This window comes from Atheta coriaria, unplaced genomic scaffold (genome assembly GCF_025399875.1).
Source record: "Atheta coriaria isolate IRGN ID8LTWV9N9 unplaced genomic scaffold, Caltech_Dcor_3.1 hic_scaffold_6_pilon, whole genome shotgun sequence".
NCBI classification, from domain to species: domain Eukaryota; kingdom Metazoa; phylum Arthropoda; class Insecta; order Coleoptera; family Staphylinidae; genus Dalotia; species Dalotia coriaria.
Genome location: NW_027045448.1, coordinates 4459448 through 4486497, shown reverse-complemented (window position 1 = coordinate 4486497; position 27050 = coordinate 4459448). Strand labels below are relative to the sequence as shown.

At 36.5% G+C, this 27050-nt stretch overlaps 6 protein-coding genes across 6 annotated transcripts in view; 3 read left to right on the top strand and 3 right to left on the bottom strand.

The window, feature by feature from the left end:
- LOC135793983 (otoferlin-like) overlaps window positions 1-11603 on the top strand; it is a 38548-nt gene extending 26945 nt beyond the window's left edge. The window contains 25 exon segments of the mRNA XM_065305107.1: window positions 1560-1758; window positions 1831-2020; window positions 2234-2296; window positions 3998-4082; window positions 4559-4715; window positions 4780-4966; window positions 5023-5209; window positions 5280-5687; window positions 5784-5974; window positions 6032-6229; window positions 6311-6427; window positions 6485-6637; window positions 7013-7213; window positions 7278-7476; window positions 7479-8162; window positions 8165-8338; window positions 8341-8634; window positions 8637-8647; window positions 8759-8893; window positions 8954-9228; window positions 9285-9455; window positions 9585-10070; window positions 10142-10200; window positions 10203-10656; window positions 10716-11603. Of these exon segments, the coding sequence (XP_065161179.1) occupies window positions 1560-1758; window positions 1831-2020; window positions 2234-2296; window positions 3998-4082; window positions 4559-4715; window positions 4780-4966; window positions 5023-5209; window positions 5280-5687; window positions 5784-5974; window positions 6032-6229; window positions 6311-6427; window positions 6485-6637; window positions 7013-7213; window positions 7278-7476; window positions 7479-8162; window positions 8165-8338; window positions 8341-8634; window positions 8637-8647; window positions 8759-8893; window positions 8954-9228; window positions 9285-9455; window positions 9585-10070; window positions 10142-10200; window positions 10203-10656; window positions 10716-10896 (5459 nt within the window). The 3' untranslated portion in view covers window positions 10897-11603.
- A 384-nt stretch (window positions 11604-11987) lies between these two features.
- On the bottom strand, window positions 11988-13154 carry LOC135794612 (COMM domain-containing protein 4-like). Its single transcript, XM_065305946.1, is given in 5 exon segments — window positions 11988-12242; window positions 12303-12546; window positions 12603-12619; window positions 12622-12739; window positions 12942-13154. Coding segments are annotated over 5 exon segments (783 nt in total). The 3' UTR covers window positions 11988-12051.
- Window positions 13155-13256: 102 nt separating this feature from the next.
- Window positions 13257-18624, top strand: LOC135793758 (ATP-dependent DNA helicase Q4-like). The gene is given in 10 exon segments (XM_065304840.1): window positions 13257-13489; window positions 14028-14607; window positions 14610-15623; window positions 15626-15800; window positions 15802-16475; window positions 16478-17107; window positions 17171-17310; window positions 17410-17848; window positions 17851-17871; window positions 17929-18624. Coding segments are annotated over 10 exon segments (4326 nt in total). The 5' UTR covers window positions 13257-13378; the 3' UTR covers window positions 18471-18624.
- On the bottom strand, window positions 18581-19212 carry LOC135793759 (uncharacterized). The gene is given in 2 exon segments (XM_065304841.1): window positions 18581-19170; window positions 19173-19212. Coding segments are annotated over 2 exon segments (507 nt in total). The 3' UTR covers window positions 18581-18703.
- Window positions 19213-23093: 3881 nt separating this feature from the next.
- Window positions 23094-24764, bottom strand: LOC135794279 (large ribosomal subunit protein mL38-like). Its single transcript, XM_065305494.1, has 5 exons — window positions 24570-24764; window positions 24364-24513; window positions 23977-24310; window positions 23527-23822; window positions 23094-23441 (listed from the first exon to the last, which is right to left on the bottom strand). Exons 1-5 carry the CDS (start codon window positions 24700-24702, stop codon window positions 23152-23154), a joined length of 1203 nt encoding a protein of 400 aa, XP_065161566.1. The 5' UTR covers window positions 24703-24764; the 3' UTR covers window positions 23094-23151.
- Window positions 24765-25067: 303 nt separating this feature from the next.
- On the top strand, window positions 25068-26758 carry LOC135793604 (serine protease HTRA2, mitochondrial-like). The gene is made up of 4 exons (XM_065304616.1): window positions 25068-25918; window positions 25975-26158; window positions 26220-26427; window positions 26492-26758. The coding sequence occupies exons 1-4, from the start codon at window positions 25232-25234 to the stop codon at window positions 26643-26645; spliced, it is 1233 nt and encodes a 410-aa protein (XP_065160688.1). The 5' UTR covers window positions 25068-25231; the 3' UTR covers window positions 26646-26758.
- Window positions 26759-27050: the final 292 nt, after the last annotated feature.

Sequence of the window (27050 nt, the reverse complement as noted above, 5' to 3'; positions counted from 1 at the left end):
GTATTTCAAACTTTACAAAAACGCAAATTTTATTTTAATACCATCTTTTATATAACTTTTCCACGCAAAATAAATGCACGTTTATATAAATTACGCATAAGCAACTTTTCTGTAAATGTTTACATTTTTATATTTAGTTATATTCTTTATATAAAAACTTCAGCATTAAATTAAATAGAATTCATTTTACTTTATTATGATTAACAGCGATAAACACATATAATATTCCTGAATTAATGTTTATATAGAAGATTTTTTGTAAATATAGCTGATTATATAACACTTTAAGAAAATCAAGGCCTTTGAAATTTACAAACGAGCGTAAATTTTATTTGCATCGTAAATTGCACATTTTTATGCAAATTCTCCACAAGTTGTCAGATTGCACACTAGAAATATGAAAAATATGTAAAATCATGATTCGTGAAACGTCATATAACCACCCCTCATAATTTCTAAAGTTTTCCCAGCGCGCACTCTAATATTTCAAAAATATAAACTAAAATATTTCATCCCGGATTTTATTGTCACGAAAATAAAATTCATATTTTCTCACAACTTGCATATCATAACATCATAACACCATAGATATTTATTAACAAACAATAATTAATATTTGCAATTAAAATTTGCAGAATCTGTTTGGTGTGGATTTTAGAGCGGGTGCATTTTAAGCGGGTGTCTTACCCTACTAAATATTTATCTTATAGAAAGTTTTATGCTCGCATGTTGCGTATGTTGCGAGTATGCAGAAGGAAAAAGCAACAAGCAGTCCTTTGTTTACGCAGCACGCAGGAAAGGTCCTCGATGCTTTACGCCTGCCCCAATTGGGAGGGGTGGCACGTATACTACGTGCGCAACGCGCGTGACCCAAATACACCTAAATAATTAACAACCTGCATGTTTCCATACTGTTATGCTGTTAGTCTACAAACCACTCCAACAAGTTTATTGTTATCGATAGTCCTATGAAAATATATACATTTTCGGGCACTTGAAATTAATTTTTCGTGTGGCGGTTGATTATTTGGGGAGGACGAAATGTTTTTAATTTAATTTGATATTTGACATCTTTTGTTTTTATATTTTTTATCAAAAGATGAAAAAATAATTTATTCGAGTCGAAAAAAGTAAAAAATTGAAATAAAAAAGAAAGAAGAAAATGTTATGATTTTAATGTTTAATTTTATAGGTTATGTTAGGTTATGTGTGGTTAGGATGTTATAACCTCAAAAAATGATTTATTTATCTAAAAATGCAAAAAATTAAGAAAAAATAATAATTTTCAGTTAATAAACAAGACAGAAAACAAAAAATGAATTTAAGTAGCGACATCAATGATATTTATATTCAATTTTAGATGTTATAACCTCATAAATGATTTATTAAGCTCATAAATCGTTAAAAATCATAAAAAAATTAAAGTTTTGGTTAATAAAACAAAAAAAATTAAACCAACGCTATCTATACATTTTATATTTAATTTTATAGATTATGTTAAGTTCAATGGTTATTACCTCAAAAAAAAAACCTCAAACATTTATAACTTACTTTCAAAGGCAAACAACGCCCCCCAAAAGATACCAACACAACCGACGACGAAGAAAATGCTCTCCTGCCCGAATCCGGCAGAAATTCACGACAATCCGAATGCGAATCAACTCCAATGTCTCGCGCCTGCAGCCAAACATCACTAGACTCCAACGCCGATAGCCAAGTTTCCGTTTCCATCGCTGAACGAGGTCGCAAAACAACAAGGTAATAAAAATTAATTCCCATAACCTAAAAATACAATAAAATTAAAAAAAAACTTCTTTTCTTTCGTTATAGAATAAAAACCGATTTGAAATCACGCGTGCAGTCCGTCCTCAAAGCCCAAGACTTCCAAGTCTGCTTAACCATCATTGAGGCGCGTCAACTCGCAGGACTCAACATGGATCCAGTGGTGTGCATCCAAGTCGGCGACCAACGCAAATACACCAGCGTCAAGGAAAGCACGAATTGTCCGTACTACAACGAAGTATGTCCAATCACATATAACCTCACATCTCGTAAAACATTTCTATCATGCCTTGACCTCATTCAACCTAACCACAATCGAACACACAATTATTTATTGACTTGCGTCCACGGAAGTTTGCTCCCCGTTTTTATTTCCTGTCGGTTGATGTCGCTTGGTGGAAATAAAGAGGAGATTTGTAACGGTGGGTTTTTGGTTTTGTTCGTGTTGCAGTACTTTGTCTTCGACTTCCACATGCCTGCAATAATGTTATTCGACAAGATAATCACGTTATCGGTGAGTATTCGAAGCGTAGTGTAACTTTTACGATTTCTAGCGTCGTGGAAATTTACGAGCGGTGATCATTTTAGTTTCTAGTTCTAAGACACTTCTTAGATAAGAGACGTGGTGGAATTATTACGAAATGATGCAAATTGATCGTTAGATGAATATTTTATGATAGGCAACCAAACATACTGTTTTATTAATGGTGTAGTAGGTGAAAATTTAATAGTAGTTTATTTATTTATTCATAACTCAAAAACTAGACAAGTTAGAACAATGATTTTTTTAATTATTTGATTCAGTATTAAATTATGCAACCAGAAATGACAATATTTAGCCGATTAAAGTTTAATTCTATGAATTATAAGTAATTAAACTTAATTTTCCTCAAAATTCATTAAAAGCTACTTTTTAGTTTAAAATACTTTGTAAATCATTGATTTTTTCAACATTTCAGCCATTTTTACTCTTTTATCCGTGGTTTCTCCCTTAAAAACCTAGTTTTATACTTTTATCTTCCTCTATTCAATTATCTCTTTGTTAGGTATGTTTTCCACTTTACTTCACCATTGCGCTACTTCAATTGTTATCGTTAGTGTTATTGTCAGCGACCAGCTTGCATTGTCTCGCATTGTGTCTCGGATTCCCTCCGCTTTCGCGATACAAAAACCGACGAAAAGCAAATGATTGGCGTATGTTCTAGGTTATGCATTCTAGAAAACTATTGCGTTCCGGCACGCTGGTTGGTTCGTTCAAGATAGACGTGAAGACCGTCTATGATGCGCAGGGTACTAATAAAAGCTCAAACATTTTATACTTTTACCTCTCTTCAACACAGAACCACACATATAATCATAAAACACGCACTAAACAACACACGCAAAACACCACCAACAGCCACCAAATGAGGTTATGATCCTCGTGTGGGCAGAGGAAGGAATTTTCATTACCGTTGCAGCTGGTGAGATTTTCACTGGAGCGCGAAATACAACAGTGCAAGAATAAAATGGAAATTCGTCAGCGTGAAATTTCTAACCTATTTTATCGCGCGCGCGGGTTTGTCCGCCGCAAACAAACACAACCGCAATGCGCGATAACGCAAACATGGAAACAGTCAGCGACGTGAGATCAATGCAAAACACTCGATTTTTCCCGGCGCATTTCATGCAACTTCAAGAATAAAAAATGCCAAGCACTCAAACAAAATATATTAGTTTTTTTTCGAGCGCAGCGAGTCGCTTTGAATGCAAATTGTTGTCAATAGAAGTCATTTCCGTGATTAACGAGCTTGTTTGTTGACAGAGTCTGCGCAAATTAGCGTAATAGCAAAAAAAGCTCATCTCGCACAGAATAAACGGATGTTCATACATCCATCAAACCCGCACTTCACACACACACAACACGATACGATCAATATCACCCCTTTCAGAACCAGAACGTAGGCAACTCTCAAAACTCTCCAAAACAATTGAAACTTGTGTATTGCATTGTCCGAGTATCAAGTATTCTTCGTAACTGGCTTGAACCACATACACTCTGTGATTGTGATTATGTAGCGCTTATTCTCGAATTCTTGTGTTCAATGACTTGTGTTATTATTGTATCACTCTGTATCGCATCAATGCGCGCCGCATCCATCACAGGTGTACACAAATTTCCTGCTCTTGCTCTTGCTGCCAATCTGTGGTGTGTTTCTTTTGTTCCGCAACGCAGGTGCTGCAGTCGCGCAGCGTACTCAGGGCCAATAAATTGTTGGGCTGCTTTAAGTTAGACGTGGCGACTGTCTGGGCGCAGCCAGGTACGCAACACAATACACACCGCATCTCAGTGTCATTTCAATGTCATTCGATGTCATATTCGATGTTCGATACACGGATTTTGACAGTAATCACTGTGTTACTGTCAAAATATATGAAATACTAACCTCAAAATTGCGCTATTCATGTAAGACTGGAAAAGTGAACAGCAAGCAGCAGGAAATGACGCAGTCGACGCACGAAAACTTGGTTTTCATGCGCACGGCGTGTGTTTATATCAATCGTAATGAAAAAATAAATAAACTTGATTCGTATTTTCGCACTCATCATCATTCCGGCAACATATTTGCATGCAAATTGGCAATCGATAAGCACACTGCTGCTAATTGAATCTCACTCACCGCCACTTTTCACACACAGCCAAGCATGCCTTTCAATCTGTGTAGCTAATAAATTGCACTTTGAAAGTTTTTCATTTTCTGCGTTTCCTGATGTAAAATTTGCGTTTTCGGGATAGATCACCAGTTCTACCACAAGTGGGCGCTGCTTACTGACCCGGATGACATTGCTGGTGGACCGAAAGGTTATCTAAAGTGTGACATCAGTGTCATTGGCAAAGGCGACAGTGTTAAAGTGCCTCCGAAGAGCGAAAAAGACGAAGATGACATTGAAGCGTAAGAAAAGTTTTTTTCGCAAAAAAAAACATAAATTAATCTATTTTTATGATTAATTTCGCAGTAATCTACTTCTCCCTGATGGAGTGCCTATCGACAGACAAAGAGCCCGATACATTGTTAAGATTTATCGCGCCGATGGCCTCCCGAAAATGAATTCTTCTATCATGGCCAATGTTAAGAAAGCTTTCACAGGCGAAGTGAATGATTTAGTCGATCCATACGTACAAGTCTCCTTTGCTGGACTTATGGTAGGCAACCCAACATACATTTACCGTTAACCTCACTTAAACTAACCTCAATTTAGGGTAAAACTAGCGTGAAAAAACATAGCTACGCACCTGTATGGAACGAACAATTGGTCTTCACCGAAATGTTCCCACCTCTATGTCAACGCATCAAAATTCAGCTCCGGGACAACGATCCAGTGAAGCCCACGGTGATCGGAACGCACTTTATAGATCTGAAACAGATCGCGAACGACGGCGAAAAGGGTGAGGCGGAGGTTAGCGTCGTTCGCGCTGGCGTCTGGAGTGATCGCATCTTCAACCCTTGTGCTTTCAGGCTTCCTACCCACCTACGGCCCGGCATTCATCCATCTCTACGGCTCCACACGTGACTATTCCCTTATCGATGAACTTAGTTCGCTCAACAGCGGCCTGGGTGAAGGTGTATCTTATCGCGCACGTGTACTAATTGCCATCCGGACGGAAATCACCGATCAAGTTGACTTTGTGCCCACCGAGGTGGAGTTGGAGCCGACCGTTCCAATTAACGAGGCGTCCTATGGGAAGAATGAAGAGTTTTTCCTCTTTACGAGTATTCTAGATGCGAGTATGTTGGAGAAACGTCTGGGGGACAAGCCGGTCTACTTCGAGATCAGTATTGGTAATGCTGGTAACGCGATAGACGGGCATAATCAGTCGGCGAAGATGGAGAGTTGGGGCAATGAGGAGGACAGTGATGAATTGGGTAAGCGTTTTTTGTGGGGTGACGTTTATTGGTTAGGTTTTTATGGATGGTAAAGTCGCCATGTTTTTTTTTTTTTGTGGTTTGTTTTATGTGTAGAAAGCGTGTCGGTGGATAGCGGAAGTTGGTTGAGTACAACATCCCCGACCAAGCCGATGACACACGACAAACTGCACTACTTTATGCCCTACTGGGACAACAAACCGTGCATGCACGTGCGGAGCGTTTGGCCTGACTATCGACGCCGGATGTACAATTCAAATATAATCGGAAAAATCGCTGAAAAACTCGTAAGAAACAATAAATCAAAAAATTTCAATAAAATAAAACAAAATAATAAAATTTAGGAGGAAGGTTTGAATGAAGTTCATGCATTAATGGACGCTGATAACTCCGAAATGGAACAACGCCTGAAACAAGTCTTGGATGAGTTATCAGCAGGTTGTAACAAATATGTTACGATTTCCAAAGCGTCTACGAGCGGGCCGGGCACAGGGAAAACAAAACTGGACAAGGAGCACTTAAAACTATGCCAGCGTGAAATGGTAGCTTTTAATATTAACATTAAGCTTAACTTTGATTTAATGTGAAAACTTTAATGCAATGCTGAAATTTTAATGACTTAGGAACAAATTGCTACCGGCTCGAGAAATCTGCGCGCTTTGGTCACAAAAAGCTCATTCAAGGAGAGATACAAAACGTCACTTACGTATCTGGCAAAGACGAAACTTTTAGTTGATGATGTAAGAAGCAGTATTAGTAAGTTTCGGTTATAAATTAATATTAAATTTTATCAATAGCCGCAACATGCGTTACCGGATGTGTTTCTGTGGATCATCAGCGGGGGAAAACGACAAGCTTATCATCGCATCCAGGCTCGGGATATTATCTACTCGATTGTGGATGAGGAAAGTGGGCGGGATTGCGGAAAAGTTCAAACGATGTTTTTACAGGTAAAAAATATGAAAATTTGTTTTTTGGGAGTAGTATTGGCTCAATTCGGTGATAACTTCTCTAAATTTCAATTTAAAAAAAGAAAAATGTTAATAATACGCTTTTGCGCCATCTGGGTTCGAATTATATAACTATAACTATGTTTTCTTCTAAATATCAACTTTTATCACTTATTTAACACCCTGTATGTTATATTTTTGCAACAAAAAGTAGTCTATTTTATTTTCCAAGGTCAAAATTACTTCTATACCAAAATTTATCAAAATTGGTTCAGGGGTTCATACGTGAACGAGTAACAAACAAACAATTTAACTATTATAAAGTGTATTTCTCAAAAAATTTAAAATATTTTACTTTAAAATGTGTTATGTTAGTTACCTGGCAAAAAAGGTCAAGGACCAAGCGGCTGGGCAATCCAAGCCAAACTTGAGATCTACTTGTGGATGGGAGTACTCAAGCATAAGAAGTACTTCGTCGACGGAATTCCCAAAGGCTACGAGTTATCCCAGGAACTCCGAAATGCTGAACGCCCGAGGGCGCTTCCGCCATGCATCGTGCATTACAATGAAAAACACGTAAGTCATTTCACCAAAAACTAACCTTAAAATAAACTTCTTAAAACTTAAAATTGCTCAATAGATCTTTCAACTTCGCGCAAATATCTACCAAGCTCGTTCATTAATCGGCTCCGATGCTTCCGGGTTATCCGATCCGTTCGCGAGGATAATCGCTGGTGAATTTAGTAAAACCACTCAAGTAATTGATGAGACCCTAAGTCCCACCTGGGATGAACTTTTAATATTCGAAGAGATATTAGTATATGGTGACGGGGAAGAGATTCAAAAGATCCACCGGCAATAATCATCGAAATCTTTGATCAAGACAAAGTCGGAAAATCTGAATTTATTGGCCGAGCAATTGCTAAACCACAAGTTAAGCTAAGATATGAGCAATATGCAAAACCAAGGTTTCCAGCTGCGCTTGAATGGTTTGATATTACACGGGGAACAGATCGTGCTGGAGAACTTTTGGCAGCTTTCGAATTATTAGAGTTACCGTCAGATGACTCTCCACCACTACCAGATATCCCGATGTGTAAGGAACGCCCAATGTATAAAGATACAGATCCAAAAGACATGGGGCCTATTCTTCCGGTCCCGCGAGGAATACGCCCCACTTTATCCCGATACAGAATCGAAGTGCTTTTCTGGGGATTAAGAGACCTCAAAAGAATTCATCTCCTCACCGTGGACAAACCCCGCGTGGACATTGAATGCGCCAGTCACATTCTCAACTCTTCCATCATACAGAATGCAAAGAAGAATCCCAACTTTGCTATGCCGGTTAAGTTCTTAGATCTGGACCTTCCCGAACAGGAACTCTACCGACCTCCTTTGACCATCCGCGTGGTTGATTGTAGAAGTTTCGGAAGGTATACCCTTGTGGGCACGCATACAATCAACTCCATACAAAAATACACCTATACTCCAATCACAAAACGAGATAAAGACGCAGAGGAACGTAAAAGTCCTTAAATCACTTGAGAGCTTTAGATACCAATGTGGAGTTACAAACCACACCAAATCACTTCTCAATGCCGAATGACATCAGAGAACGCAGTCCATTACTACCAAAAGACATGAATTTCGCGTCGTTGTCCACGTATGGTACAGATATACGCCCGGATCGTAATAAAAAGAGTTAAAGAAACGAAAACATAGCATAGAAGAGGATATGGAGGATGAAGAGGGTAGTAGGGATTGGTGGACCAAATATTTCGCATCTGTTGAGGAGATGATTAATGAATCCAAGGAGGCAAAGCGTTTGAATCAGGAGAGTACGTCGATGTTACTCGCCGCCGAGGAGAATGCTCAACTGATGGATAAAAGCCCCAACGAGACTAAACGACGCTTCGGGTTCAAGACCACCGCAAATGCGTCCAAGTTCGTTTCGAGGATTAGTCCCAAGTCGGTGCGGAAACGGGTTAAACGAAAACCGCGCTGTGTAAGGTAAGAGACGAGTAAATATTTGATACATAACCTAGAAAATGAATGCGACGCCTTAAATATTTAGCGGTATTGTAATTTATTGCTTTCTAAGGATATAAATTCATTTGGTAGGTGTATCCGACTGAACTAGAACAGAGGCATGAATTCAGCGGGTTTAAAGAATGGCTGCATTCGTTCGAACTCTACCGAGGGAAGAAAACAGGAGATGAAACTGAGGACGACAGTCGTATTGTTGGCTTATTCAAGGTAAATCCTTAAAATTTCAACGAAAGTTTATTATTTTTATTTTTCTACTTTTTTCCTCAGGGTGCAATAAAAGTGTATAAATGGCCGCTACCAAAGGATGTGGAAGACCACACGATAATGGGCTTTGATCCACAGTATGGATTTTTCCAAGGACTACCCTCCAATGACCCAATCAGAGTTTTGGTGCGCGTGTACATAGTAAAAGCCAACGATTTACATCCGATGGATCTGAATGGTAAAGCAGATCCCTACATTTTACTCCATTTAGGTTCGAAACGAATTAGCGACAAGGAAAACTACATTTCGAAACAATTGAATCCTGTTTTGGAAAGTAAGTTTTTAAAAATTAAATTTTTAGGTTAAATATTAAATAAGTAATTAATTTTAACAGGTGTTTCGAGGTGGAGGCAACATTCCCTCAGGATTCACTCCTGACTGTGCAAATATTCGATTGGGACCTTGTGGGATCCGATGATATGGTGGGCGAAACCAAAATCGATTTGGAGAATAGATTCTATAGTAGACACAGAGCCACGTGTGGACTACCATCGAAATATGAAGAGTAAGTATAAATTAATAATATTATGAAATAAGAATATTGGCAAATATGCAGAAAAGAGAGGTTAGAATTACTAAACACCCTGTATATTTATTACTAATTGAACCTATCCTAAATTCGTGTTTCAATTAGGAGCGGTTACAACAGTTGGCGTGACGCAATGAAACCGACCCAAATCCTCGCGAAATTATGCAAAGACGGCAAAGTGGATGTCCCTACCTACGGAGATGGAGAAGTGCGCATCGGCCGGTATACATTTAATCTCCAAACGGAAGATTTTGACTTCTACACCACCAAAGACGTGGAGGAACACATGGCGCTAGCTGTATTACACAGATGGCGAGAGTTTCCACGTATTGGATGCGATTTGATCCCGGAGCACATAGAAACGCGGCCGTTGTACAACCCGGATAAGCCGGGTATCGAGCAGGGGAAAATCGAGATGTGGGTTGACATGTTCCCGATGGACATGCCTTTGCCCGGCCCTCCGTTGGATATATCTCCGCGTAAACCCAAGAGTTATGAGCTGCGGGTTATCATTTGGAACACGGACGATGTCATTCTGGAAGATGACGCTTTCTTCACTGGCGAGAAGATGTCGGATATCTACGTTAAAGGGTAAATCAAACATAACCTTTAATATTTTGGGTAAACATAACCTAACTTTATGAGTTTTGTTTGTTTGTTAGATGGTTAAAGGGTCCAGAAGATTGTCAATGCACGGATATTCACTATCGGTCACTCACAGGCGAGGTAATTTCAACTGGAGATTCATTTATCCTTTTGATTACATGGTCGCTGAGCAAAAAATCGTCATCTCACGCAAAGAATCGCTTTTCTCGTGGGATGAAACCGAATGTAAAATACCAGCGAGGTTAGAACTGCAGGTTTGGGATGCTGATCACTTTTCGGCTGATGATTTCCTCGGGGCAATTACCCTCGACCTTAATAGGTTTCCCCGAGGAGCGAAATCGTCGAAATTATGCACGTTGGAAATGCTCAAGTCCGACTGCGTACCGATGGTTAACATATTTAAACAGAAACGCGTCAAAGGCTGGTGGCCCTTCTTCGTTAAGAAGGATAATGAAGATCTAGAGTTGACTGGAAAAGTCGAAGCGGAATTTCATTTACTGACCAAAGACGAAGCGGAGAAAAATCCAGTCGGGTATGGAAGAGGTGAACCGGATGCACTTGAAAAACCAAAGTAAGTTAATGAAATGTGATGTGATGATATTTTGAGGTTATAATCGTGTCCGTTTACAGTCGACCAGATGCATCATTCATGTGGTTCCTGAACCCGCTCAAGTCGATACGTTACATCATCTGGCACAATTACAAATGGAAGATTCTCAAACTGTTGATTATCCTCGCTGTGGCGATTATAATTTTGCTGTTTGTGTACGCTGTGCCTGGATATACAGTGAAGAAAATGATGGGCGCTTGAAGAATATCAAACGATATCATAATAACATTAAAACTCCAATTTTAACGTAGCTGACAAGATAATACTAGTTGTAATTACGAATATTTATTATTGTTATTGTTTCTTATAGAAGCACTTCAACTGAGCAAGCCGAAATTATAGTTGCAGGAGTTTTAGCTTTTAACTTAATAGTATACATATATATTGTTAATGAAATTTGGATTGCTCAGGTCGATATTGTAAATTATCAAAATGTAACATAATGTGATGCAATCATTATACCCAGATCACTAATTGCAAAGTACAAAACATGTGAACTTGCAGTATTTCTCATGTCTGAATCAGTCTTCTTTGAAATCAATCAATAATTTTTATTATACTCGCTAGTAAAATGTGCTGACGCATTATTTTATATATTTTATGAAATAATCTCAATTAAGATTATGACTTTGTTTTTTTAGCTTTAACTAAGTTGGTGTGATTATCATTATCTTATTGAGTTGGACAGGTTCAGATAGTGATAATTACTGTACACGCACTTCAAACACATACATGTAAGCAAGTTGTAAGTAATCAATATGAATCAGTGAATACAGAATCACACATTTGACCTAACTAATAATAATTATTGTTAACAAATATGTAATGTTATTGATGCATAGCATACAATCGTGCGCAGATAAGTCTCACATAAATTACAATTTAAATAAACATTATTTATTCATTAATTATTCTTTCTCACGTATTTTGTGAAACCAGACCTATTTTACACATTTTAGATGATCAAATATTATTTAAGAAACCTAAACGCTTGTTTTAAAATAAGTTTTATTGTTTTCTTTTCAAAACAAGTTTTTACACACACTTTTCATCACCTTACACTTTTACCCTACGATATTTAATTATTTTATATTCTAATCTAATAGAGAATTTTCGAATATTTCATAATCTGCAATACGTTGGATTCTAGCGGTTTTAGTTTAGAAGATATTCACTATCAAAAACATCGATAAAAATTATCAAGCACTCCCCTTGCCCATTTTGCCCATGCTTTTATGTTCAAGTGCATACAAATAATTACAAAATACTAGGGTAAAATCTAAAGAAACCAATTTAAAAGTGTTATTTGTTTATTCATACAAATATTTCCCAAATATTTATAAAGTAATATATATTTCAACTTAGAGGATTAGGCGCGGTATTCAGTTCGACCATAGTTTGTTGCACTCTCTTCAAATTATCCAACAAAACATCAACAGTGTGTGGAGTCATAATAACATTCCGTGTATTCCCATTGATTGTCAGCTGCATTTTGGCGCAGTTTGTTTCATCATCGATTGATAGCGAAAAATCTTGTAATGGATTAACTAAAACCAACATAATTTAAAATAAATATTAAAATATTAGAATCAAAACTGTAAATTTACTCTTCAAAGAAGATGACTTTAGTATAGAATGGATTTCCTGTGCTTGATCATCAATAACCTTCTTTATTGCCGTGGAATGCTCGCGAGGTAAACCCAACTGTTGTAATTCACTGTTCAGTGCATTATGATCACAATTATACCTCACAGTTGAATATAAAATATACTGTATACAAGCTATACATGCTTTCAAAGAAATAGTGGGATCAAGTTTTGAGTCTGAGAATAATTTCTCAGCATTTGCCATCTAAAAATAATTATTTGAAGATTAATTTAAATAAATTTATAGACATTTATATCAACCATAAGTGCTGGTGCTCCAAACCCTTAGCAACTACATTGGTGAGCTGTTTAAGCTTCACTGATGAAAGTTTTGAGAGATTGTTGATGGAAGCCAGAACCCAATCAGGACAATCAGCATCTCCACAAAATTTAAACCTCTAAACTAAACATTAGTACACAATAGAATAAGAAGTATGAATAGAATTACCATGTTGTAACGATTTGCTTATTTTAACAAATCAACTTTACTTTTGATGAAGTAAACTGCAGGTAAAACTGAAGTTTTACAATCACATTTAATACCAGACACAAAATCAAACGCCCCAACTCGTGCGTTACAACCAGGACAATTTAATTTGCCTTTTGCCCACTGTTCTTCTTCAACAGAGGTTTTATCCACTCTGGTAGACAAGATTCATCAACAAAGATTAATGTTTCTTCTGTAACTGACACGCAATCACCTTGATAATCCTTATCGTTGTGGGCATTAATCAAAGCAGTACACTGATCTTTATCCAAAATAACTTGTCTACATTTCTTGCACTTCAAATGTTGTATATTGCAATTGTTCATGACTACCTACTGAAAAATAATACATCTGAGTCGAGGAATATTCCGAGGTTAAACGTATGTTGGGTAGTATATTCATGCGGCACTTAAAGTTCGCGCGTAAATTCTAAGATCGTTCACTTTTTGCTTTGTTGCTTAGTTACAAAGTGCAAGAAAACCGTGTTTTTACGTGTCATCAGCTGTTTGTTTTATGTTAATAAGTGATTTACGAGTGCTTATAAGTGATAATGGAACTAATACATGATCCTGAGCTGAAAAGTAAATACGAAAAGTGCAAATATAAAGTGAAATACTGGGAGCATCAGTTCAAGAAGCAGAATGGAAGGTTACCATCAAAGGTAGGTGCAATGTAATATAAATGTAATATACCGGTCTAAACAGTTCAGAGGACTTGAAATAGTCAATTAGATCATTAAAACATTTGAAATGCATTAGAATAACAGTGGCCAATACGTTTATTTTGTTTTCTATAAAATATATCTACTTTCACAACATTGTTATTCTGTATTATGTACTTCATATTACTTCATTTCATCTTTATTTCTTCAGATTTTGGGTGTAAATTGTGAAATTACGCAGTCAAAATGAATCAGAATCAAGTTTTTTTAAGATTGCTTTAGTGCAGTTGAGTTTTAAGACTTTATTCTATTTTTGTCCAATAAACTGCTATTAATAAATATAATGAACAATTTTTTATAAGTTACAGTCACGCAATCGAAATTTACTTTATAATTACTAGAACCATTACTACAAATTGCTTCTTATTATAAATCAATTACTGTTAAATAATTTCTTGTTAGCTATTATATATTCGATCCAAATCTTTATACAACTATTTCTTCTGACATTTATAACATGTTTATAAAATTTATACAGTTGGATATTCGGGAAGCTAGTAATGAAATCCGCTACGCCTATAAAACCTACTTCAATCTAAAATCAGCTGCACTAGAAGCCAGTTTCCAAAACATTGATGGTTTTGACTCCGAAGATGACGAAAACTCAAGCTCAACTCTTAACACACCCAACATCAGCACCACTGAAGACAGCAATAATTGCAGCAGTAATTTCAATGCCAGTTCAACAATACCATTGGAAGAATCAAATTTTCAAGATTCACCAACTGTCAATACCAACAATACAGAGTTAACAGACAATGTAAACTCTGACAAAACATGGGGCAATCACCTAAACAACAAACCTGAAACAAAAGTTACAAAAGCCAATAAATTTGATGCAAGTTCAAGTTTTACAAAGAAACTATTCAAGAATTCCAATCCATCCAAACGTAATCTTCGAAAATCTATCTCATTTCATCATAGAAACAGTGATACAAGTTTAAATGTATCAGGGAATAGTTCTTTTTCATTCTCACAACCTACAACATCTTGTATGAATGATACTTCTATGAATGATGATAGTTTTAGTGTTGTTAATATGCCTAATAGTGAAAATCTGCAGTAACGAAACCAATTGAACCTGTAAGAATGAATTCGTTGAATGTTGTGCAGGCTGTACTTGATGAAAAGTTTTCAACTGTTAGAAATGTTGATGCTGGATGGATGAAGAGAGTTGCAGTCAGTGCTGGTACTAAGATGGTGAATAGAAGTCTGAGTGAAGGTAACTTTGCATTAAGTCATCAACTTTATACTAATCAGACTAAAGATACAGCTGATCATGACAGTGATGAGATTATTGGTGATTCTGATGAGGATGAAGACTCAAAATTGCATTTTAGTAAACGACGAAAGTTGAATCATGTTAATCATGTAAATACTTCTGTTATTCAACCTATAGAATTGACTCCAACACAACCAATTGAAACTAAACATGAAGAAGTGATGGAAGTTGAAGAAAATGTAAAACCTGCTATAGTTAAACCTGAAATAAAAACTAAACCAATTGTGGATAAAATTGTCGATAAAGTAGAAATTCCATCCAGAAAATCAACAAGAAATCGAAAAACTTTAGTTTCTTTAGATCTAAATGACCCGGATGATGAACAAGATCCATTTGCTAATGATGAAGATGAAGATCCTGACTTTATAAAAGATTCTACTACTAAACATGTTGAGGATGATGATGATGAAGGTGAAACACAAGTAAAAGTTAAAAAGAAATCACTTCCAAAGAAGAAATCACAACCTAAGAAACAACCGAAAGAAAAGAAACAAATTGAAGAACAAGTTGAATCAACCGAAGAAGAAAAAACTTATGAACTAGAATTCTCTATAAAACCAAGGCGTGTTACTGTTCCACGTGATACCAACTTTAAAAACGTACTCAAAAAGTCTAAGTCTCAACCAGAATCATCAAAACCAAAAGAACCTCAAATGAAAACAGCGCAACAACAGAAGATGGAGAAACTCGAGCAAAAAATCAAAAGCGGTAATCTCAATGATAACTTTGTACGCATTAACCTTGAAAAGAAAACTTACTCCAGAGGTAAAAAGTCGATTAACTTTAGTAAATACAAAAGAAGTTGTGGAAGCAAAACAAAGCGAAAAATGCACTTTGCGGGCCTGATATGGACATGCGTGGTTGTGATGGCGGACACTTGACTTGTTTTAATTGCGGTAAAGTCGGCCATTTTGCTGAAAAGTGCCCAATGCAGAAAGAAGACGCTTTATTACCTCTCCCGCAGGAGAAGAGAATTTTGTCCTTATCCTACATTAGAGGAAGCTTCAGAAATGGCCAAAGGACAACTTGCGATCAGAAGGACAAGACAGGATGATAAACAAGATGGCGGGGATGCTGGAGAAGTGGATAAAACAGATAATCAAGAAGATGAGCAAGATGATGATGAAAATGAAGATGATTCAAGTGAAGATATTGATAATAACATGTTTAGTGACAATGACGATGATGATTTGTTAGCAGAAACATTAAGACTAGAAGAGTATGTTAAAAAGGTTGATCAACAACAATTCATTGACGATTCCAGAGTGATCAAACCATATTACAACACAAATGAAGACGGTTCAATTATCCCAACCCCACAGGAAGTTTTTGATGTTCTAGAAATGTTTGGTCATTCATCATTCCGTTGCGGGCAAGAGAAAGCAATCATGCGTATACTTTCCGGTCAATCAACCTTGGTCACCTTGAGTACTGGTTCCGGTAAGAGTTTGTGTTACCAACTACCAGCTTATCTTCTCACCAAACGCGAACCATGCATTGCTTTGGTAATATCCCCTTTAGTATCACTCATGGAGGATCAGGTAACTGGTATTCCCAAATTCCTGAAAGCTGAGTGTTTACACACAAACAAAACTAAAGTTCAAAAGGAGCGGATATTAAACGCTATAAGTACAGGAGATTTACACATTTGTTGGTTTCACCGGAAGCTGTGGTTGCTGGTGAGAAACAAACAGGTTTCGGGTCACTGTTACGCAAATTACCGCCAGTTGCATTCGCTTGTATTGATGAAGCACATTGTGTGTCACAATGGTCACATAATTTTCGTCCTTCGTATTTGATGATCTGTAGTATTCTGAAAGAACGTTTGGGCGTTAAAACTATCCTGGGATTGACTGCTACTGCTACTAGAGCTACCAGTGATAGTATTATTAGTCATTTATCTATTCCTGATGGTCGAAATGGCATTATTAGTGATATTCCACTGCCGAATAACTTAAGACTGACCGTTTCGAAGGATGGTAATCGTGATAATGCTTTGTTGAATCTTGTACTATCGGAGCGTTTTGAAAATTTGAAGAGTATAATTGTGTATTGTACAAGAAGGCAGGAATGTGAACGGATTGCATCGTTATTGCGGACTAGTTTGATGAATGAAAATCATGTAGAAGTTGAGGAGGGTAATAAAAGGAAAAGGAAGAAGTTGAAGGTTCAGGCGGAGCCTTATCACGCTGGTTTGCCTGCTAGTAAGCGGAGGAGTATACAGAATAGTTTCATGCGAGGTGATTTAAGGATTGTTGTTGCAACTGTTGCTTTTGGTGAGTTTTTATCTTTAAAAAAGCGAAAAATTTCTTATTTTTGTTTTGTTATTACTTAAATAGGTATGGGTATTAATAAGTCTGACATTCGAGCTGTGATACATTATAATCTGCCCAAGAACTTCGAGAGTTACGTGCAGGAAGTGGGTCGTGCTGGACGCGATGGTCTTCCTGCTCATTGTCATTTGTTTTTGGATGCACAGGTAATACAGCCATTTTCTTTTTTCTCCTGCTGACATTCATTTGGTGTTATGTTGGTTGCATACTTACACTTACATATCTCTTCTAAATTTTATTTCCAGGGCCGTGATGAAGACGAATTACAAAGACACATTTTCTCGGATTCGTTAGACCGTCATGTTATCCGCAAACTAAACTCGAAGATTTTTGTCCCTTGTACTTGTAAAGGTGTCTGTCCAAAACACGAAGTGGCCTTTCCTATTGAACAAACAGTTCAGGCTTTGGATATTCCTGAAGAGAATATTTCAACGCTTCTTTGTTATTTAGAACTTCACGATAAAAGATACATCGAAGTTTTGAGTCCTGCGTACACAACTTGTAAAATTATCGCGTATGGTTCAGGGAATTACATTCGTAAAGCAGCGCAGGATTGCCCACCACTTGCAATGGCGCTGGCACTTTTCGCAAATAAGGAGAAAGATAAAGAAAACATTTTTGAGTTTCCTATTGTTGATGTGGCGGCTGCGATGGGATGGGACAGTGGGATATGCAAATATAAACTTAAAATCTAGAATGGACATCAGGTATTGTAAATTATTACTTTCTATACTCCAATAGCTAATTTTAATTGTTTAACTTAGAAAATGGCCAACCAAAACGTTCCTTCCTCACGGTACAGTTCCATGATCTTGGTTTTCGTCTGCTTGCGCCTGGGAATCTCACCGATGAACAACTAGACGAAGTTTTGGACTCTTTATATTCGCGTGTACAAAATCAAGAAAAATGTGCGCTGCTACAACTACGCTCTCTGCACGAGACTGTCACCGCATGCGCAGAAGTCACCTATCGACAATGCATCAACGACGTAGTAACGGAAAAAGAACTCCAATTGAAAAATCGCATACGTGAATATTTCGACAGTGCTCAGCCATTATCTCTGTACGAGTTGAAACCGAAACCTTGCGATGAAGGTCTCATTGCTAACGATTGCCGCGCTATGATTAACATGTACAGAGATAATACTTTCACTGGTAGGGCATTAGCGAGGATATTTTATGGTATACAAAGTCCTAACTATTCAGCTGTCATTTGGGGCCGCTGCAAGTATTGGCGAGCGCATATCAACTCAGATTTTCATAAAATCGTTCGAATTGCTACGAAAGAGATACTGAAACACAGGTAATATCCGGTTTGTGATCAATTTTACACTCAAGATGACGCCATTTTGGTATTGTGATATACTCCACTTGTTAGTTATTTTATTCTTAATCTATATTGTAATGTTAATTTAAGTTTTGTTTAAATCTCGCATTTAATAACAATCAGTCAATGTCTTACATTTTTTCGGTGTTGCCGGCGGCCATTAAAACACAAACGCACACTCGACCCATAATAATACCAAACTTTAAACTAAACCTATGTAACTATCCTAAAACCGTAGTGGTACTTTGTGAGCTTGTTGTTCGTCTTATCCTGCATTTTAGTAATCTTTTTCTTACTGTTTTCATCGATGCAGCAAGCGCAGAATTCGCTGACAATAACGTGCAGCGGACTCTGGTAGAAAATATCCGAACCGCGTAGACTTTTGTTTTTCTTGTGCGCCCAGATGTGCAGACTGATCTCAAGCACACCGAGGAAGATGGCGACGACAGGCGCGAAGATCACAGTCGGCAGGAGGAAGAGAATGACTGAACTCATGCGGGTGTTGCGAAAGTCATCAGCAGGAAGGTGGCACTGCTGATGGTCTGCTTGTTCGCATGGTTGGCGGATGTAGCCTTGAGGTATTCGGAAGGAACGGCGCGCTGTGGGTTGCGTAAAGTTCATTTCCGGCTCACCAGTTTCGGAGTTGAGACGCGGGCTGGCGGGCATCTCGCCTGTTTCCTGTCGCAGACAGACATTTGTACTTCGCCGGTTTCCAAATCCATTGTTCTAAACAAAAATAATTTGTTTATCATTTTGCGTGCAATGTTTTATTCGTTAGAATATTTTTGTAACACTATGTTTATATGCGTGTATGTTTGGTTGCCTAGCGTAAAAAGTTTATTCAACTAATTTCTAAAACGTCGTGACCGGTTTTGACTCTTTTGTACGCGCAGAAATACTACAGGTCATGTCCGTAAGATAACAAAACATATTAACAATTGATTTATACTAATATTTATTTATATTGCAGCTGCGTAGTTCTTTTAAATGGTAACCATTAATTTAAAAAAATATCTAAACCGATATAACCTTACAATTTTTAAACGCAGTTATTGCACAAGGAACAGTCAGTGTTGCAGGTGACGAATCTTTAAATTTATTCCACGAATAGTATGTACTTATTAATAGTTTCGCAGGTATTCCGAAACGATTGACTAGTTGTAACCTTGTCGAGTTTTTACAACACGTTTTTACAATGTGTAATTACGTGAAACATTCGAATTTGACACGAATAGAGATTGTTAACTTGTAACTATAAAATATTATCGAAAACAATCGAATAATTTCATATTGCGGTCAAGAATATTACGAATATTTCATGTTTGGCAGTGGAAAACAAAATGTATTCCGCGCAATTAGTTGACATTCATGTGCGTACCGTTAAAAAATAAAATAACAGGAATCGTACGCATTTCTCGTGCGCAGATTGATTTTTGAATCGGCGATTTCCGGGCTGCGTTTGTATGCAAATGTTCAACTGTGACTTACTTGACCCTTCGCGATGGCGACGCACAAGTCCGTTGTGTTTAACGTTAATCGTTTCACCAGCTAAACTTTTATCGCTAACCCACCGCGAGATAATCATCGATTGATAGTGATAAATGAAAACTTTCCTGCCTGCGTGCGAGTATAAACTTAAATATAATTAAATGCATTGTTTTCGTTGATTACCTTTAGCTTAATAATTAATTGAGTGTATAACAATCGCAATTAATTAATCCAAAATTGTAATTGGCGTTGCGTGGCGCGTAGGATGCACAATGATTTGCGGCGCGATTGCACTTAAGTAGTTTAGAGTTAATTAAATCGTTGCGTTCGTGGTGCACTGATCGCCGGCGGGCGGTGAGCGAAAGCACGACTTGCGGCCAGGCATTATCAACGCTTCGCGACCAACTGATTGTCCTGCGAGCGAGCTGCGATCGTAATGAGCCCGCACACGTCGCGGACGCCATCTGCTTAATTACAATCATGACCATGTGCTGGAGACGTGCGCGCAATATTTACCGACATCGATGTGTATTTATAGGTTTAGAAATGCGCCGAACGCTGATAAAAACTTCAAATTATAGCAACACAATTGATGTAGTAATAATAATAAGAAAATTAATCAATTTCGGCGCGATATTCTTGAGTATTTTGACGATTAATCATGTATTGCATAATATTACATCAGCGAATGATATTTGTTTAGTCAAAATCAACAAGCACACTATCTTATACAATATTTTTTTGTTTTTGATGGCGTGAAATTAGATTTGGCGCAGTTCCCTTTTAATATTTTGCGAGTTAATTTATAATTAACTTATAAATATGTATTAACTTTGTATTAATTATTGTAGCATAGTGTTTATTAATTAAAATCTACTTGATGAAAATTTTAATGGTAGGATTATTATAATGAATGTGATAAGTAAACAAAATTAATTGTACATTCACATTAACATTGTTTAAATTTGTATGTTGCTTTCGATACATAATTGTTAACGCTAAATTTGTTTAATTCCATTATGCATTTATTTTGAAGCATTAGTTTTCGAGTAATTGCGAAGTGATTAAAAGAATACGTTAGGTTACAAATGGTAAGTTACGTGAAGGAAAATACAGAAAACTACCACATAGTTTCATTATATGTTTTACCACATGAAAGTATTATATAAGTTTTCTTTATTTTCTACCAGTGATATGGAGTTTCAACATGTAACTGTCAAAACTATTCATTAAGTTACGTGATGTAAACTGACAAATTTTCGAACTTTCCTTGTTGAATGCATAGATGTCTTTCGTCTTCGTCTAGACATGAGTTTGTCGCACATAAATACAAGTTAATAACAATAAAGCTCATGAATGTCAGAGATAATCTCGTATCATGAATGTTTATATTTGTACAGTATGACAGGATAAAATTTGTGAAGCTGTTCCTTAAATATATTTTTATATTTTTTAAGGAGATATGTACAAGTTGCACGCTGCTAAAGCGTGCATTCTTTCTGGGACTAAAGGAAGAGTACCGGTTGCCAAAGAAGGACTTAATATATGCGGAGGAGGATCCTGATATTCGTTATTGTCATACATCTTTTAAATTATCAGTAAATTTACAATGACGTATTAAAATAATTGTACTATAAAATGGTATGCTTTAATAATAAGCACTAAAAACGTACAATATTTTAATATCATGAAAATGATACTAATTAACACCAATTTGGCGGACGCGCCTGACATTTTAAGTTGTGATTGTATAAATTAAATCTAGTAGTACCAGTGCGTAGAGTGGTCTTTAGTTGCCTCATTTATATTACTTTTGACTTAGTAGTTTCAAAGGATTACCCTATAAATATGTTTATGTTCAACGAGTACTCCAAGTAGTATTTAATTTCTAATTATCTCATAAACTAATCAAGATATTCAGGAACAGAAAACGGCATAGTATTTCGCGAAAAATTCTATATAAGATTATATTTTAAAATTTGTAAAATTAAAGAATTAAAATTTAATTTTCCAACCCAGTTTTCTCGAAAAGTAATTAAGTTGGGAAAGATTTTTCTGCATATTGTTCATGCCATGATAAGGGTCTATAAAATGGCAGATTTAGTTTTTTGATACTTTAAAGTCGACAAAAACTGGGAAAATTTTGTCAAGAGGTTACACTTGACTACTTTTTGGTCCAAAAATTATTTTTTAAGTCAGAGCAAAATGGAAAACGCCAATAGATAGAGAATCGCAATGCGATGAAAGATTTGCAGTCAGTTTTCCGATAACATCGATATTTCGGAAAATGAGAGGTGAAATCAAAACGGACAAAATTGAACCTCACCTCCGATTATTACCAAACTTACTAAACTGATGTAAAACAATGCCAGGAATTTATTAATTCAATTTTTGTTTCGCTATCTTAATTAGTTTTCAAGTTATTGACAATTTTCACTTATTACATAAGTGTAGTTAATTGAATAATTTTAAATGCCAAATAATTCAAATTTTGTCCTGAATTCAAATCTAAAAACTATTTTTCTCTAACTATAATAGTTTGCGAGAAAATTAAGAAAAACAAGATTTCTAGTTTCCTTCATCATTTCTTAGGCAAAAATTAACTTTGATTTTAACGGATAATAATAGGAAAACGTGATTTTAAATCCTTTATTTTAGTAATATTTTGTTATCAAATTAATTATTTAGACAATAATTACAATATTTAGTTAAATATTATTCAAGTTCACATGTTAAATAAAATTGTGGTTTCCACTTTCAACCGGCTACAGTAGCTCCAGGCAACATTGTATTCTTTGCCATTTTTTCAAAGCATGCAATAAATTATAACTAGACACGTTATAAGCAACTTTTACTTAAATGAATAATTCTCACAAATTTATTGAGTAATTCAAGAAAAATTACATTATATGGATGTGACACTTGATATTTCCTAAGAGTGTAATGGCGCAATGTAGGGAAGCCATCCATTATACAACAATACAAATATCGAAAAATATTTAAAAAATAGTTATATAGTTAACTAATAGTCAATAGTTATTATGATTGCATCCCGAGGAACTTCCTGAAGTCTCAAAAAGGGGAAATTTTAGGTTGGCTGAAGAAAAAATATATATAAAATTTTGAGTGTAAAAACACTTTATTTATAAACTTCCACATAGCAATCTATACAATTATATATCGTTAATTCGACCCCACTTGTAGCGAGACTTCGTCTTTTCCAACTTCAACCAACTGGGGACATAACCCTCACACTTAACAGCATTTGGATATGGCAGTGGCTTCTTAGGCGGTGAAAAGGGATCCACATCCTTTAATTTCCGCAACAGAAATTCTTTGTTAATTTGTTTCGGATCTCTATAACGGTCCATATACAAGTTGAAGGCTTCTCTCAGCGGGAACCACTCTTGCTTCTTCACATAGGTTTCGGGAAAATCATATTCAAAGATTGGTTCTTGCATATCTAATTAATTAATTAAAAATAATTAGTAAATGAAAAAATATAAAATATAAAAATATGGATAAGATTAATATGTGTATAAACTTACTTAATTTATTATGGTAAAATGCATTTAACGAAGAATCCCAATCTGCTTGGAAGAATGCGAGTCCGGCGGGTGTTAAATCATCCTGTAAACCTCTATAGAATTCGTGTGTTGAAAATGTTCTATCTGAAAGGTTTAAACATGCGCCATCGCGTTTCCACGCAGAGAAATCCAATTTTTTCTCTTGTTTGTAAAGAACAAAGATATGACGGTGGAATCCGGTGCCTTTCGGAGGAAAAGACTGCAGGTAGTTCACAATTGTTTCACCTTTACTGAACTGATCACCAGGAATATTGCCTCTGTAAATATAAATTCATTCATTTTTATACATAAAACAAAGTTGTGTTGTTTACAGAATTTATAACTCAAGAACGGAGCTTAGATTTTGTTAATCTATGATTTGTTGGATTCCTAAGATGAAGTTGCTACTTATAATAAAAGTGCAAAACTTACACAAACCAATGCACATATTCCTTGTTATTCTCAGTTAAATGCCCATCAGGATTGGTCATAATTAGTGTCCATAGTCCATCATTTCCTTTGGGACTACTAAATTCAACTTCAGGAGCACTTGCAGTATCACTAGGTTTCAAAATATTTCCATAATAAACTGGAGCTACATTATCCGCTCCTATATTGTATTTTACATGTAAGGGTACCACTGGAGCAAAGTAAGCATCCCCAAAGAGATGTTCAAATACTCCATAATGTTCTGCAATTTGTTGAATATGTTGGGGCCCACCTTGTGTCAACCACTCTTTTTTCACATCATCCAAATTAATCAACACTAAAATGACAAAAACAATAATTCTAAGACTCAAAACTCAAAATTGTACAAACATGACTGATTTCTTGATTGTTTCTCCAGTTCCTTATTTTGTCTGTTGTTTTTTAAAACACCAATGCGACTGGCCTGATCCTGGACTGTCTTTGAAGCAGCAAATCCAATATTCACTTTGAAAGTGAGCTTTGGATCCTTGTAGTTAATTTCTAAAAGATTTTCAGTTTGTAAGAGAAGTTGTGTTGCGATTTAATTTGATTTTTACCTTCTAATCTCTGTTGGAGAGATTTTGCAACTCCAGGTGGCTTTCCTCTTAAGTGATGACCATTTCTTACTATATTTACACATGTTTTGTTTAATTGTGTTAAAGTATTTGTTGATTTTAAGAGTACAAACATTTTATTAAATACTTCTTGCACTTTATTCAATTATAACCTAGAAAAATCAGCACACGGTTCAACCTACTTTGTTTTTCAATCAAGTTTAGAACTTTGTACCCAGAGGGCGCTAGGAGACTGATTTAGAATAAAATATATAACAACAAAATATTAAAAAAAAATTATGCGTGCAGTTCACACGCGGTTTTACTTCTAAACCTTCAGAACACTGCTCTGCGAGAGAATCTTATCTCTTTTTAGTGTCGTTTCATTAATTTTAAAATCACGATTCTAAGGAAGTTTTCACTTCAAATATTAATTGTTGTTTGTGACTGTTGCTGAAACTAACAATACAAAAATGAAGTTTATTAATTTTGTCTCGTTGACGGAACAAGTGACAATCTCTCACTTAACTAAAATTCCTAGTGTCAAGCGCCAAAGAAAATTCATGTTCATATTCGTTTCGGGAATCTCACGACGAGATAAGTTTAAATTAAACGTGCAATTCACCTAGCAATTAGATGGACATCGTCGATGCTAGTGAACTAATATGCAACACTTAGGCAGAGTATGTAGACAGCTGCGTTCAAGCAGCGTCAGCGGCCGCCGAGTCGCTCAACAACGAATACTAAACTACACAGATCGTCCGCCGCCTCCACCGCCCGGCTACAAATGGCAAACATTCGCTGGCGTCGCAGTAATATCCGCCGTTTGCAGCGCAATGATCTACAACTTCTACGGTCACACTCTGATCCCAAAGAAAAACAACTACAATAACAACGCATTGCATATCAGCAACAATTTTCAAGAACTACAAGATTTCAAACTGCGCGACCGCTTTAATTTCATCAACAAAGTAGTTGAGAAGTGTGCACCATCCGTGGTGTACGTAGAAATACGCGACACGCGTAAAATCGACAAGGAGACCGACAGTCAATTAATTGTCTCAAACGGATCAGGGTTTATCGTGTCTGACGACGGCTGGATATTGACTAACGCACATGTTGTGATTAACAAGCCCAGCGCTGTGGTGCAGGTGAAAATGCAAGACGGAAAGACCTACACAGCGACCGTGGAGAACGCCGATATGAATATAGATCTGGCGTTGATTAAGATTAATCCGGAAGGGAAGCTACCCGCACTACCGCTTGCGAAATCAGGCGATGTCAGCGTTGGTGAATGGGTGGTTGCATTGGGAAGCCCGCTGTCTTTGAGTCATTCAGCGACAGCTGGTGTGGTAAGACATAGCCTCAATACACATCTATCAGGTTGGCAACAATGCTTATATTTTAGGTTAGCTGCGTGAATCGCAATGCGAACGAATTGGGTTTACGGAATTATCAGATGCGTTACATTCAGACGGACGCGCCAATCACGTTCGGAAATTCGGGCGGACCTCTTGTCAACTTGGACGGCGAAGTTATCGGCATTAATAATCTTCGGATTACTGCTGGTATATCGTTTGCTATACCAGTTGGTAAGATATACAATTTATAACCTAAAAAACATTAATTTTATTTTTATTTTTTATTTTTTAGAATTTGTATCGAAATTCCTCGATAGAATTCATTACATCAATGAAAATAAAGTTCTGCCGGTGCATACAGTTAATAATTTAGGAATAACAACAATTACGATGAATCATGAAATAGTTGATGATGTTGCAACAAAGTTTCAATTGCTTTCCGGTGATATTAAGCAAGGAGTTTTGATTTGGAAGGTTATGCGATCAAGTCAAGGAGAAAAGTATTTTATTTTCATTATTTCCTTGTTATTCAAACTTGCAATAATCTAATTATAATTATTACAGGATAGGATTTTTGGTAGGTGATGTAGTTACTCACGTAAATGACGAACAAGTCAACTCCACGGTTGATTTATACGATAAGTTGCTACCCGGGAAGAAAAACGTTCTGAAAGTTTTACGAAATGGCAAAACCATTACGCTGGCCGTGGACTCCTAGTTTTCTTTCATCATAGATGATTACAACAACAAAAGAAAACCGAAATAAAATCAAATTGAATGTGTGGTTGCGAATTCAGATAATTGCAATTAAAATGTTTGTGTTTAATGTGAGCTTCACGTTTAATTGATGCTGAATTGAATTGAATTTCAATGCATTAGTAGAGTTTTCGTTATATTTTGAACTGATGCGCGTTGGTCTGTTAATTGATTGTGCAACGCAAAGTACGCGTGCATTAGCGCGCGCGTGATTGTTTATTTGCTGAGGGCTTAATTCGTTTGCGCTGCGTTTTCTGTTCGACGCGCATTGTTTCGCGAATTATTTCAAAGCGCATATAAAATCGCGAATGATTTCTGTCCGTTTGAACGAACAGCGCCTACGATGCCACACGTTATTTATAAAACT

Excerpts from the sequence above, each read along its gene's own strand:
- LOC135793604 (XM_065304616.1), top strand. The coding sequence starts at position 25,232 with ATGCAACACTTAGGCAGAGTATGTAGACAGCTGCGTTCAAGCAGCGTC. Across the intron at positions 25,919-25,974 it reads ATTCAGCGACAGCTGGTGTG|GTTAGCTGCGTGAATCGCAA; the intron begins GTAAGACATAGC and ends CTTATATTTTAG. Across the intron at positions 26,159-26,219 it reads ATCGTTTGCTATACCAGTTG|AATTTGTATCGAAATTCCTC; the intron begins GTAAGATATACA and ends TTTATTTTTTAG.
- LOC135794279 (XM_065305494.1), bottom strand. The coding sequence starts at position 24,702 with ATGTTTGTACTCTTAAAATCAACAAATACTTTAACACAATTAAACAAA. Across the intron at positions 24,311-24,363 it reads ACAATCAAGAAATCAGTCAT|TGTTGATTAATTTGGATGAT; the intron begins GTTTGTACAATT and ends TTGTCATTTTAG. Across the intron at positions 23,442-23,526 it reads ATTTTACCATAATAAATTAA|ATATGCAAGAACCAATCTTT; the intron begins GTAAGTTTATAC and ends TTAATTAATTAG.